Genomic DNA, 13294 nt, shown 5'->3' on the forward strand with positions numbered 1-13294 from the left:
AGGCATTGGAATGGGCTGCCCAGGGAAGGGGGGCTCCATCCCTGGAGCTCTTTCAAAAGAGCCTGGATGTGGCACTGAGTGCCATGGGCTGGGAACCACGGGGGGAGTGGATCAAGGGTTGGACTTGATGACCCCAGAGCTCCTTTCCAACCCAAATGATTCTAGGATTCTGTGATGATTCTGGGATCCTGTGAAGTGACCTGCCCATCCTTATCCCTTTGGCTTGTTCCTTCCTGCCCTGCACAGGGTGGTTTGTAGGAGAACAGGGACAATAAAGCCTGGCTCATCCTCTCTGCCAAGATCTAAATATTGCAAAACAGCTCAGAAATAGGCACCTGAAGGCAGGATTAAGTCCTGAAGGGAGTTTACTCCCCAGATTCCAGTGCCAAAAAGATGAAATCCTCACCTGGATGTCACATTGACATTAAGGTGGTGACACCTGGTGAGAAGGAACCCTTCCTCCCCACACCAGAGGGTGGCTGTGGGCAACCACCACCACCACTGTACATTGCCCAATCCCCTGTACTGTAAATCTGGGTAAACATTGACTTTGCCCTTTGCATCTGCCACCTGCAGAGCTTCCTTCTCCTTCTGAGACGTCCCCAGGGAGCCCAGGATGAAGGTTGAGTTTGCTCCTCTCTCCACACCACTGCCCAGAAGGCTTCAGACAGCAGCAGTGGCCCAATGGATCTTCAGCTTCCTAGCTCTAGGTAAGAGACATCTCCTTTTTTCTTCAAAAGGGTTGGACTTGATAATCTCAGAGGTCCCTTCCAACCCAGCTGATTCTATGATTCTATGGTCCTGTGATTCTATGAATTTCCATCCTGTTCCAAGCACTCTCTACCTCTTTTCATACAAGACCTTCTCAGAGTGTGGCTGTGAGAAGAATCTCACAAAAGAGGAAAGTTCAAGCTGCAATAGAGATGTTTAAAGGCATTTACTCAGGTTGCAAAATGCTTTTTCTTCTCTGAGAAGCCAGAGCAGCTTTTGCCCCCAACCCCTCCTCTCCTTGAGCTCAAGGAAGACTTGGAACTGAAGGGCTGGAAGCAAAGGAAAGAGGTATTAAAGACATCTCCTGGGAATCTGCAGTGAATTTTGGGTCATGTTGGGATGCTCTCATATGTGGAGTGATGTGGAGGTTCATTCTCCCCCTTTTTAAAATCTTCCTAGAATCCCAGAATGGTTTGGGTTGTTCTTAGGGATCATCCAGTTCCAACTCCCCTGCCATGGGCAAAGACACCTCCCCTTAGACCAGGTTGTTCCAAGCCTCGTCCAACCTGGCCTTCAACACTTCCATGGAAGTTTCAGCTTCTTCTGCACTTTAGGTTTTTGTCTTCTTGGTCTGCTCTGCTCAGTCTTGGCTGTGAGAACTGGCATTCCATGCCTCAGGGATGATAAGGTGGGAAGAGCAGGGAAAACTCTGCCTTGCAAGCCTGAAATCAATCGACTTCATTTCATACAGGTGCCCCTGCACAACCCAAAAGGGAAATTTTTTGCAAGTGTCCTGGTTTGGGGCAGGATAAAGGGAATTTTCTATCTTGGACTTTTGCCTTTGGGGAGGAAGGGACAAGAGAGATGCCAGAATTGAGCAAACAGAGGATTCCATCCCATCCACCTCATCCTCAGGATAAACTGGAGGGATCCCCAGGCTCAAACCCCTTCCTGCTTCCCCTTCTTCCCCTCTCCCTCTTTGCTTGGGCATCCTGGGAGGATCCCATCCATTCCTCTGCCTGTGCTCCTGATCCATCCCAGCCTGAATCTGTGTGTTCCTGCCTCCAGCTCCCAACTGCTGCTGACTCCAGGATTCCAGCCTGGATTTTCCCAGAGCTGCCCTGCAGCCTGGGTGGTGACGTGAGAGTTATTGGGGGATAAAGGGGAAGAACATGGGATCAATTTTCCTGGATATTTGTATAGATTGAGTCATTTTTCCTATTTCTCATTCCTGTTTCATTCAAGCTGTGTGGTTTAGTTCCCAACCCTTGTCCCTTCCTCCCCAAAGGAGGGTTCCAGGTGGGACCTCTTGACTCCTTTTCTCCTTCTGGAGGGCAAAATGTTCCTCAGAGCTGAGCAGTGTCCCTGGTTCTGCACCCCAGGCTCCAGCTGGAACTATAACCATGGAGTGGGATCAGTCCCAGCAGCAGCCACTGCCTGAGAAACTTGCTGTTCATTTCAGCAGTGCAGCTGCTTACAAGAGACTCAGCTGAAAGCAAAAGGCCAAGACAGAAAATTCCCTTTATCCTGCCCCAAACCAGGACAAGGTGGAGGGGACATCCCAGTGGTACCGTGGCCACCTGAGCTGCCACAAAGCCTGGGTGGGTATGGCAGAGGGGACTTGGTGCCATCTCACAGTTTAATTTTAACACTTGGCTTCTTCTAGTGCAGAACAGAACCCAGCTGGGATCAATCCTCCCTTGCACACCAAAAAACCCCCTGCAAGAGGAGACAAGGGTGTTGATAACAGGGGAGTGGACATCTGCCAAAAAACATGAAGCCATGGACCCAACTGGGCAAACTGGGACATTCTGGGATGCTCTGTTGCCCTCCTGGATTTCTTTCCATGGTACCTGGATGGGATGGAGTGGAGATGTGGCTGTTATGTCAATGAGGGATACAACATCTCTCCCATGGTTGCAGCTGGGGCTTAAACAGTGTTTTCCAGCAAAACAACTTCCACTTGAGGTGTTTCCCTTCTTGGGGTTGGAAGCAAGCTGGGATGTGGCTCTTCAGTGTTGGGAATGACTTCTGGGAGCTGGAGGAAGTCAGAAGGTGGGCAGGAGGGATGAATCCTCTGCAGGCAGAGGGTAACAGGGAGCTATTGGAAATGCAGGTTCTGCCTCCTGCAGGGAAATTCAGTTTGCTAAGAATGAGGAGGAGACCCAAACCCCCCCTCTCCTCCATGACTGGTCCTCCAGAGATTACTGTTCTTCTCTGGGACTGTTTTATTTTGTTATTTAATTTTCTGTGTGTGCTACACTCTAAAACCAAAACCAGTTTAGAAATCATACAATCAGAGAATGGTTTGGATGGAAGGGACCTTAAAGATCACCCAGTTCCAACCCCCTGCATGGGCAGGGACCCCTCCCACAGCCCAGGTTGCTCCAAGCCCCATCCAACCTGGGCTGAGACACTGCCAGGGATGGGGCAGCCACAGCTTCCCTGTCCTACAGTGTCCTAAAAACCTCAGAGTAAAGAATTTCCTCTGAATATCTCATCTAATTCTCCCCTTTTCAAGTTCTAAATTATCCCCCCCTTATCCTCTTTGCTAAACACTCATCATAGAATGGTTTGGGTTAGAAAGGACCTTCAGTCCTTTCTTCAGACCAAATCATGTGCAGAGATTCCAGCTGGTGTGATTCACCTTAGAAAATTACTTTAAGCCTGGAGCTTTCCACCCAAAATCTCCCAATTAAACCACTGCCAGAGCTCAATGCTCAGAGATTCCATTAATTCCCCCCCAGGAGCTGCCAAACATCCCACCCCACACCCACTTATAACCCCTGGGCACAGAGATCAGCCCTTCCCTGGGTAGGATTTGGCTGCTCCAGCTGCTCCTTTCTCTCTGAGATGGGTTTGTGCTTCTGCTGCCAGAAAAAAAAAAAAAAAAAAAGAGCTTAGGAAAACCCACACTCATCCAGTGCCAGCCCTTTGGCTGGAGATCCCAGGAGCACTGCTGTAGCAGCTGTTGCTATGGTTCTGCAAATGCTTTTTCCCTGAAGAAACAAAGCAGAGGGCAAGGGGTTCATTTATTCATTCATCCATGGGATGCTGGGTGAGAGGGGGGGAACCTCAACCCCACTGCTGGCAGGGAGCTGAGCTCCAGTGTCTGTGTGCTGGTGGTTTTCTTGAGGATGCTCCTGGCAAAGGGAGAAAAAAAAATAAATCACATAATCACAGAGAGGTTTGGGTTAGAAAGGACCATGGGCAGGGACCCCTCCCACAGCCCAGGTGGCTCCAAGCCCCATCCAACCTGGGCTGAGACACTGCCAGGGATGGGGCAGCCACAGCTTCCTTGGGCAACCTGGGACAGGGCTCAGCACCCTCACCCCAAATAATTTCTTCCTAAGATCTCATCTAAATGTCCTCTCTTCTAGTTTAAAGCCATTCCTCCTTGTCTTATCCCTCCATGCCCTTGTCCAAAGTCTTTCCCCAGCTTTCCTGGAGCCCTTTCAGGTACTGGAAGGTGCTTGAATGTCTTCCCAGAGGTGAAAGGGGCCATGTGCTTGAGCTGCTGGAAGGAGAATGCATGGTGTAAAGTTGGGATGCAGGGTATGGAGTGGGAATCCCATTGCTTCCCCACTGCAGGATTCCAGAACTGAGCAGTGTCCCCTCTTAAAGCAATGGAACCAAGCTGCCTACAGAGCTCTGAAATCATCAGGCTGATGCCCAAACCTTCCTCATCACTTCCTGCTACCTCACTTATTCTCCAAGGACCTGGGCATCCATCCAGACACACCATGCAGAAGCATTTGTGTTGAACAGAATCATCAAATAATTTTGGTTAGAAAAGATCCTTAAGATCACCCAGTCCAACCCTGAACCCAGCACTGCCAAGGCCACCACTGCCCCATGGCCCTCAGCACCAGGGTTTGGAAATCCCTCCAGGGATGGGGACTCCACCACTGCCCTGGGCAGCCTGGGCCAGGGAGTGAAAACCCTTTCCATGAAGAAATTCTTCCTAATATCCAACCCAAACCTCCCTTGGCACAACTTGAGGCTGCTTTCTCTTGTTCCTTGAGAGAAAAGACTGACCCTCACCTTGCCCCAACCTCCTTCCAGGGAATTTTAGAGAGCAAACCAGAGCTGGACCCATTCAAAGAAGCTCAGTGAGGGGGAATCAGCCCTGTACAGAATTCCTCTGCAGATCCAGCACCAGACATCCACCCTTTGAACCCTTCCAGACAGCAGGGTTGGCTCAAAGGGCACATGGTGCAAGCTTGAGGAAGGTTCTTTTTGACAGCTGAGCATAGTCCAGAGCCTGGGAGAGCCTGGCCAGGCTTTCAGGAGTGGTTGTAGGGAGGGTACAGGATCTGTGCACTCTGTCAGGGTCAGGGAGTTGAGGCTGACACTGGGGACCTCAGAGATGTGCATCTGGGAAACCCTCCTGAGAACTGCAACGGGGCTCTGACTCACACTGGGGCTGCTCTGATGTTGAAAAATCTCTCTCCAGAGGCTGCTGTGTTCCCTGTTTTGGGATGAATGAGCAAATGCTGAGTTAGCAGCAGCATTGGGTCCAGCAGCACTTGGAGGGGACATGGTCCCTGTTCTGACTTGACCTGAGAAGTCTTCTGGGGGCTCACTTGGAGCCTGTAACATACAGAATGAGATACAGAGTGGTTTGGGGTGTCAGAGACCTTAAAAACTTCCAGTTCCAACCTCTGCATGGGCAGGGACCCCTCCCACAGCCCAGGTTGCTCCAAGCCCCATCCAACCTGGGCTGAGACACTGCCAGGGATGGGGCAGCCACAGCTTCCTTGGGCACCCTGGGACAGGGGCTCAGCACCCTCACCCCAAACAATTTCTTCCTAATGTCCAACCTCAATCTCCCCTCTTGCAGCTTAAAGCTGTTCCCCTCATCCCATCCCTCCAGGCCCTTGTCCAAAGTCCCTCCCCAGCTTTCCTGGAGCCCCTTCAGGCACTGGAAGCTGCTCCAAGGGCTCCCCAGAACATTTTCTTCTTGTCTTGTCTTGTCTTGTCTTGTCTTGTCTTGTCTTGTCTTGTCTTCTCTCCTCTCCTCTCCTCTCCTCTCCTCTCCTCTCCTCTCCTCTCCTCAACACCCCCAACTCTCTCAACCTGTTCCAGGCTCTCCCCACCCTCAAATTCCAGAATTTCTTCCCCATCTCCAACCTCAATCTCCCCTTTCTCTCCAAGTTTTAACCCATTTCCCTTCTCCTCTCCCTACTCCCCCGTGTCCAAAGCCCTCCCCCAGCTTTCTTGGAGCCCCTTCAGATATTGGAAGGTTGCTCTGAGCTCACCTGGGAGCCTCCTCTTCTCCAGGCTGAACAGTCCCTGGAACTTCCCTCTGTCTGGTCCCAACCACCTCTCAGATGGAGGATCCATTCTAGGAGAGGAATGGATTCCTTTCCCACAGCAACCTGGACAGTGGGATTTTACAGGCACAAAACCACACACACAGATATCTTCAGACTGAGTGAAGATCACTGCATGCAAATTCCATCCTGCTAGAAAAAGGGTTGGATTGCAAATGAACAGAGAGAGAAATGAATAATAATATAATTGCAAGATAAAGCCTCCCTTGGATGATCATAAGCCCATGGATGTGGACCACAGCAACTCCTTTATTTTGCAGAAAGCACCTTGAGCTTTGCACAGGCTGATAAAAAGAGCATCAGGTTTTGCAGCAGCCCTGGTTCCAGGGTGCAGTAAAATCACAACCTCCACGTTGTTCTCCAGCAGCCTTTGTGTGTCCTGTGGAATCTGGAGCTCTGTTTCATGCTGGTTGCTCTTTTCCTAAAGAGTTATAAAGACTGGGGCTGAGACACATGAAAGGAGAAGCACCAGGTCAGAGCAGAGCTTTGGACCTGGGGGATCCATTGCAGGTCAGAGCTTTTGCTCTGCAGAGAGCTGCAATGTTTCTTATGAGATGTATGAGTGGCCCTACCTGTCTGAGGACATAAGATCCCATTTCAGCTTTAAGAAAATCTAGAATCATTATTTTTGTGGTTTTTTTCACCCTTAGGAATTACCAGCACCACCATTCCAGTGTTTTAAAAAGGGGCAGGGTTTTGTTTTTCTGTGCAAAGCTCTGGGATCAGGGTGACTGATCACAAAAAACCCCCTACAGCCCAAACCTGCTTATTTATCTTCATACTAATTTCTCCTTTCTCCTTTTTTCTTTCTACTTATTTGCTCTAAAAGCAAATGGGAGGTACAAGGAGGTCTCAGATGGGAGCAACATGTGCTGCTTCTGAGCTGGGCAATGAGTCTCACAGATGAAAATCCAGGTCTCTGAATCAGAGATTGGCAGAATTGTTCTGCTTCCCAAACACCTTTAAGATCCTTGAGCCCAACCATTAACCCAACTCTACCAAGTCCAGTGCTAAAAGATATTTCTTCTAATACCCAATCTAAACCTCCTCTGGTGCAACTTGAGGCTCTTTTGTCTGTCTGGAGAAGAGACCAAACCCCCCCCTGGCCCCAACCTCCTTTCAGGGAGCTGTAGAGAATGAGAAGATCTCTCCTTAAACTTCTAAAAATTCCCAGTTCCCTCAGCTGTTCCTCAACAAACTTCAGCTCCAAACCCTTCCCCAGCTCCATCCCCCTTCTCTGGACTTGCTCCAGCTTCTCAATGTCCTTCTTGTCATGAGGTCCCCAAAACTCAACCCAGACTTCAAGATGCAGCTTCACCAATGCCAGTGAAGATGAGGACATGGATGCAGAGCTCCATCCTCATGGTCTTCAGCCCCAGGTACCAGATCTGTGATGAAGACCCAGAGAGGAGCAAAACACATAACCCACCATAGAGAGTGTAACCCATGAGCTGCAAAAGGCAAAGAAAGGGCTTGGATGAATGGGTTTATATTTTACCTCAGTTTCCCCTTACCCAGTGTCCTGGTTTGGGGCAGGATAAAGGGAATTTTCTGTCTTGGACTTTTGCTTTCAGCTGAGTCTCTTGTAAGCAGCTGCACTGCTGAAATGAACAGCAAGTTCCTCAGGCAGTGGCTGCTGCTGGGACTGATCCCACTCCATGGTTACAGTTCCAGCTGGAGCCTGGGGTGCAGAACCAGGGACACTGCTCAGCTCTGAGGAACATTTTGCCCTCCAGAAGGAGAAAAGGAGTCAAGAGGTCCCACCTGGAACCCTCCTTTGGGGAGGAGTAGACAAGATAAATGACCAAAATTGAGCAAAGAGAGGATTCCATCCCATCCACCTCATCCTCAGGAGAAATTGGAGGGATCCCCAGGCTCAAACCCCTTCCTGCTTCCCCTTCTTCCCCTCTCCCTCTTTGCTTGGGCATCCTGGGAGGATCCCATCCCTTCCTCTGCCTGTGCTCCTGATCCATCCCAGCCTGAATCTGTGTGTTCCTGCCTCCAGCTCCCAACTGCTGCTGACTCCAGGATTCCAGCCTGGATTTTCCCAGGGCTGCCCTGCAGCCTGGGTGGTGACGTGAGAGTTATTGGGGGGAAGGGGGAAGGAACGTGGGATCAGTTTTCCTGGATATTTGTATAGATTTAGTCATTTTTCCTATTTCTCATCCCTGTTTCATTCAAGCTGTGTAGTTTAGCTTCCAACCCATCAGTCTCTCTCCCTTATTCTCTCTCCTTTCTTTATCAAGGAGGGGATTAATAGAGAGCAGCTGTTAATTGGTTTAATTGCTGGGCAGTGTTAAACCCTGACACCCAGACAACACCAAGGCTTCCAGACTGACAGATGGAGTAGGACAGAGTCTCCCCAGGCATTTTTTAGGGCTTCCTTGTCCCTGAGACAGACAGTGCTGGACTTGGGTGGGATTTGCTGTACCAAGTGATGCTTGTTTGCACACACAGACTTTTCTCCTCTTGTTCCCTTGCCAAAAACACAGGGAATGAAGAAGGTGGGAGTTAAAGGACAAAGCTGAGAACAGGCTGGAAGCAGCTCAGAAAAGTTTTTAAGGACTTGGGAGAGTCCCAAGTCATTAATGTCTTCAGAAATGACAGAGCTTTCTTACAAAATCTGTGATGACAACGAGTTGAAAGGACTTAAAATCCTCTGGAGGACAGAATTGTGGCTGAGAGTGAACCTGAGAAACGGAGGGAAAAGTCCAAAATCAATCAGAAATAACTCAATAAAGATTAAAATCTTAAGTATGGGAAGGCAAGGAATTAATAATTCAAGACACAATTAAAATGGGGACTTGATAATTCAGGACAAAGCTATTGGGGACTTTACAGACAGGGTCTGGTGCCCCGGAGTTTGCAGAATTCTGGGTGTCATCAAGAGGCATCAAGAGGAGTTTTGGGGTGAAAAATGAGCATTACCATTGCAGAGCTCAGACTGACTCCAGAGAAAAGCCAGAAAGCAAAGGGGTAGGGATGTGATCCACGAGGTTGAAATGGGGTCCATCAGCCTTGGGAGAAGAGGAGGACACAGTGGGCAAGGATGCTGCTTGGTTGCTCTCCAGATTTCTGGGGCAGACAGGAAAAAAAACCCCACTTTCCATCCCAGGTACCTTCACCATGATCATATAATTCAGCAGCAAGCCCAGTTGGCTCCCACCCAGCTCCAAAATGACTGGGATCTTTTCAGGTGGGTGATTTCTTCTCCCAAAGCCCTGACTCTTTTCCTGGCTTTTCTCTCAGCACAGTGCTGCACAGTTGCCTTCATTGCCCTCTTCTTCACCCGATTTTGGCTGCTCAGTGTCCTCTATGCCACGTGGTGGCTCCTCGACCGGGAAAAACCCAGGAAAGGTGGGAGGAGGATCCATGCCCTCCGGAAAAGCATCATCTGGAGGTACATGAGGGACTATTTCCCCATCACAGTAAGTGTCACCCATCCCATCAGCTCTTCAGAGATTCTGGGGCTAATTTTTATCCTTGGTGTTTGGAGGGGGGAGGTCCGGGGCCAACAGTCATGGGGTGCTTATGAGTCAGTGCTGAAAAACTCATGTTCCCAGCTTCCAGATTACTGGAAGACCCAGGAAAAATTTCAACAATCATTTTCACAACCACATCCTTCAGCTCTCTCCATTTATGCACCCATTTAACCTCCCTGCAATTCAGCAAATCTCCCCTTTGCCACGTGCCTGTTGTCACACTCCATCTCTTAGGTCACTCAGCATCTACAAAATAGGCACAAGTTGGACCAAAAATCCAAGATGTCCTGGCAAGGTCAGCATCCTCTTCTGTTGGATGAGTAAAGCTGTGTGCTTTGGGGAGTCTCAGAGAGTTCTCAGAAGGACCTGTGTGACATTTCCAGATTTAATTTCAGGAACAGCGTGGCCAGCAGGTCCAGGGAAGGGATTCTGCCCCTGTGCTCAGCTCTGGGGAGGCCACAGCTTGAGTCCTGTGTCCAGTTCTGGGCCCCTGAGCTCAGGAAGGAGCTTGAGGTGCTGGAGCAGGTCCAAAGGAGGCAACTGGGCTGGTGAAGGGATCCAGCAGAAATGCTGTGAGGAAGGGCTGAGGGAGCTGGGGGTGTTGAGGCTGGAGAAGAGGAGGCTCAGGGGAGACCTCATCACTCTCTCCAAGTCCCTGAAAGGAGGTTGGAGCCAGGGGGGGGTTGGGCTCTTTTCCCAGGCAACTCTCAGCAAGACAAGAGGCCATGGTCTCAAGTTGTGCCAGGGGAGGTTTAGGTTGGACATTAGAAAGAATTTCTTGATGGAGAGGGGGATCAGGCATTGGAATGGGCTGCCCAGGGAAGGGGTGGATTCTCCATCCCTGGAGATATTTCAAAAGAGCCTGGATGTGGCACTGAGTGCCATGGGCTGGGAACCACGGGGGGAGTGGATCAAGGGTTGGACTTGATGAGCTCTGAGGTCCCTTCCAACCCAGCCAATTCTAGGATTCTATGATTCTATGATAATGCACAGGGCAGGTATCTGACCTTAACTTTCATCTGGTGAGCCCTTGGCATGGCATGAATGCATGGAGCAGTGTGAAATCCACCTTCAGAGCCATCACAAATGGGTCTGAGTCTGAGAAATGAAGCAGAAGAGCTCATGGACCACGCTAAGGAGTGAGATCCTGGGGTGGGAACAGGGGAGATGATTCCTTTAATGAAACATTGAGGGATGCACACATCTGGTTAGGGATAACCTGGAGTCAGAACCAGGGTGTTGCAGTCTGGGTAAAATGAAGTGAGGAGCTTAAACAGGCAAAGGAAAAAACCCTGAGCCCAAGGAAAAAACAAAACCCCAACCTGAGAGTCCATCCTGCATGGAGCAGATCCTGGGATAAGGATTAGGGGGAGTTGGAGCAAAGTGAGGACCAGAGCCCAAGGTCACCCATGAAGTTTGGTGCTGAACAAGAAGGGAGAGAAAGCTCTTTCAAACCCCACTTCAAGAAGACAGGAGGTTTTCTTCTTCAGCTTTAGGGGCAGAAAAAAAAAATACATCTCCAATAAAACACATCCAGAATTTTCAAGGTGCTGGAGTGCAGCCTGCAAGGGTGGAGTGGAAGGAAATGAATTTACAGCAGAAGTCAAGGCTGGGATAAAAAATGAGAAGATGCCCCATGTACACTGGGTTGGATGGTTCATGGTTGTTAAAATTGAAGATAAATCCAAATACCACGTAGCAAACCCAGCAGAGCAGCCTGATTGTTTGGTGAGAAGCAGAAAACTATGATTTAGCACTGAGTTTTCAAGGAAAAAAAACTGACTGGGATGAAATCTGGGGAAAAATCTCCCAGGTTCAAGGCAAGGATCCTTCAGTAGAAGTCACAAAGAATAAATTCCTGCAGTAACAAGTGGGTTGCCAACAATTTCTTCTCCATTATCCCCTTTTTAAGGCCAAGCAAACCACCACCCTGCACTGTCTGTCTGTCCTTCCCTCCCTGGACCAGTTAGACCAGTAGAGGGTGCATGGCTACTGGTTTTGGTTGAATCTCACTGGGAGAAGGCAGAGAAGGTTGGGTAGGGCTTTTATCCCTGCTGGGCTGAGAGAAATCAGAGGAGACTCTGCAAAAGGAGAGTGTAAAGCAAAAATATAATAAGTATAATAATAATAATAAATATATAATAGTAAATATATATAATAATATATATAATATATAGTAAATAATAGTATATAATTATATAATAACAATATTATAATAATATAGATAGATATAGATATAGATAAGATATAGATATAGATATAGATATAGATATAGATATAGATATAGATATAGATATAGATATAGATATAGATATAGATACAAATATAAATACAAATACAAATACAAATATAAATATAAGTATAAATATAAATATAAATATACATGTAAATATAAATATAAATATAAATATAGATATAAATATAAATATAAATATGATAAAAAGAGTATTATAACCAAGCAATCACATAGTATTCTTTCCTTTAAAAAAAAATTCTCAGCCTTTCACACCTTTCCCAAGGACTTTCTACGATGGAATATAAAATTTAACAGATTTAGAAGCCCTCACTGAATGCCTCTCCTGCCAGTTTTCACTACACAACCATGGAAAAACCACTTGGCATCCCCAGCATCCCACAGCAAGGAATTCCCCAGGTGATTAACAGCAGGGAGACTTCCCAGCTCCTTTCACTCCTTGGTGAGCCCAGGCAAATCCTCTTCCACCTCCCCATGTCACTGTGGGTTTGGATTCTGTTATATTGGTTTTTATAGTAAATATAATTCTTCTATTTTTGTTTTTACTAACTTATCATTTCAAGAGTTTCCCTGCTTTCAGGAAGCACTTTATACAAAAGGATCAGATTTACCAATGTATAGAGTTTTATTCGGGGGACCTCAAGGAGACCTTGAAAACAAACGTTGCCTGTAATCCTGTTTATTGTTTGGGTTCTTAAGGGATGGTGACTCAAACATCTGGTTTGTCAAGTACCTCTTCACCAGTAGAAAATGGTGGCTCATTTTTCTGACAGTTTGTTACGGTCTGAGGTAACATTTTTTTTTTTTTTTTTGGATACACGAAACAAAATCCAACCATAGAAAATGGTAGAATGCAAGCAGATTTTATTTGACAGTTGACACAGGCAAACAATGTAGAACCAAGCAAAAGAGGGAGAGAGGAAAAGAAGATTTAAGAAAGAGAGAGAAAAAATTGGAAGAAATGGTAGAAAGAATGAGAGAGAAGAGAGGAGAAATAAAGGGTAAGAAAGTGGAGAAAGAGTCACCACCAGGGGTCCAGCTGTCCAGCAAGGTTCTTCAGGACGGTTCTGATTCTGGACAGGGTCCAGTGCAGAAATGGTGGTGGGTCAAGAGACAACTCCAGTCAGAGCATGGACAGCCAGATATACCCCTGAGTCCTTTTGTTCTGAAGGGGCAGCTGTCAGTCAGCCAGGGCTGTTAGCATCCAGTTGTTGTTGCATCCAGTTGGCGGCCGGTCACTAGTGGTGTCCCCCAGGGATCAGTGTTGGGCCCAGTTCTATTTAATATCTTTATTGACGATTTAGATGAGGGGATTGAGTCCATCAGCAGCAAATTTGCAGATGACACTAAACTGGGGGGAAGTGTTGATCAGAAGGAAGGCAGGAGGGCTCTGCAGAGGGACCTGGACAGACTGGAGAGTTGGGCTGATCCCAACGGGATGAGGTTCAACACAAGAAGCCCATGGGGAGCTCCAGGCTGGGCAGAGAGTGGCAGAAAGGGAGCTGGGATTG

The 13294-nt window shown here is 48.0% G+C and overlaps 1 protein-coding gene across 1 annotated transcript in view; it reads left to right on the forward strand.

The window, feature by feature from the left end:
* Positions 1 to 564: 564 nt before the first annotated feature.
* Positions 565 to 13294, forward strand: part of MOGAT2 (monoacylglycerol O-acyltransferase 2) — a 32650-nt gene continuing 19920 nt past the window's right edge. The window contains exons 1-2 of the mRNA XM_071761653.1: positions 565 to 710; positions 9297 to 9475. Of these exons, the coding sequence (XP_071617754.1) occupies positions 617 to 710; positions 9297 to 9475 (273 nt within the window). The 5' untranslated portion in view covers positions 565 to 616. The remainder of the gene's footprint in view (positions 711 to 9296; positions 9476 to 13294) is intronic.

This window comes from Heliangelus exortis, chromosome 1, assembly GCF_036169615.1.
Source record: "Heliangelus exortis chromosome 1, bHelExo1.hap1, whole genome shotgun sequence".
Classification (NCBI taxonomy): Eukaryota; Metazoa; Chordata; class Aves; order Apodiformes; family Trochilidae; genus Heliangelus; species Heliangelus exortis.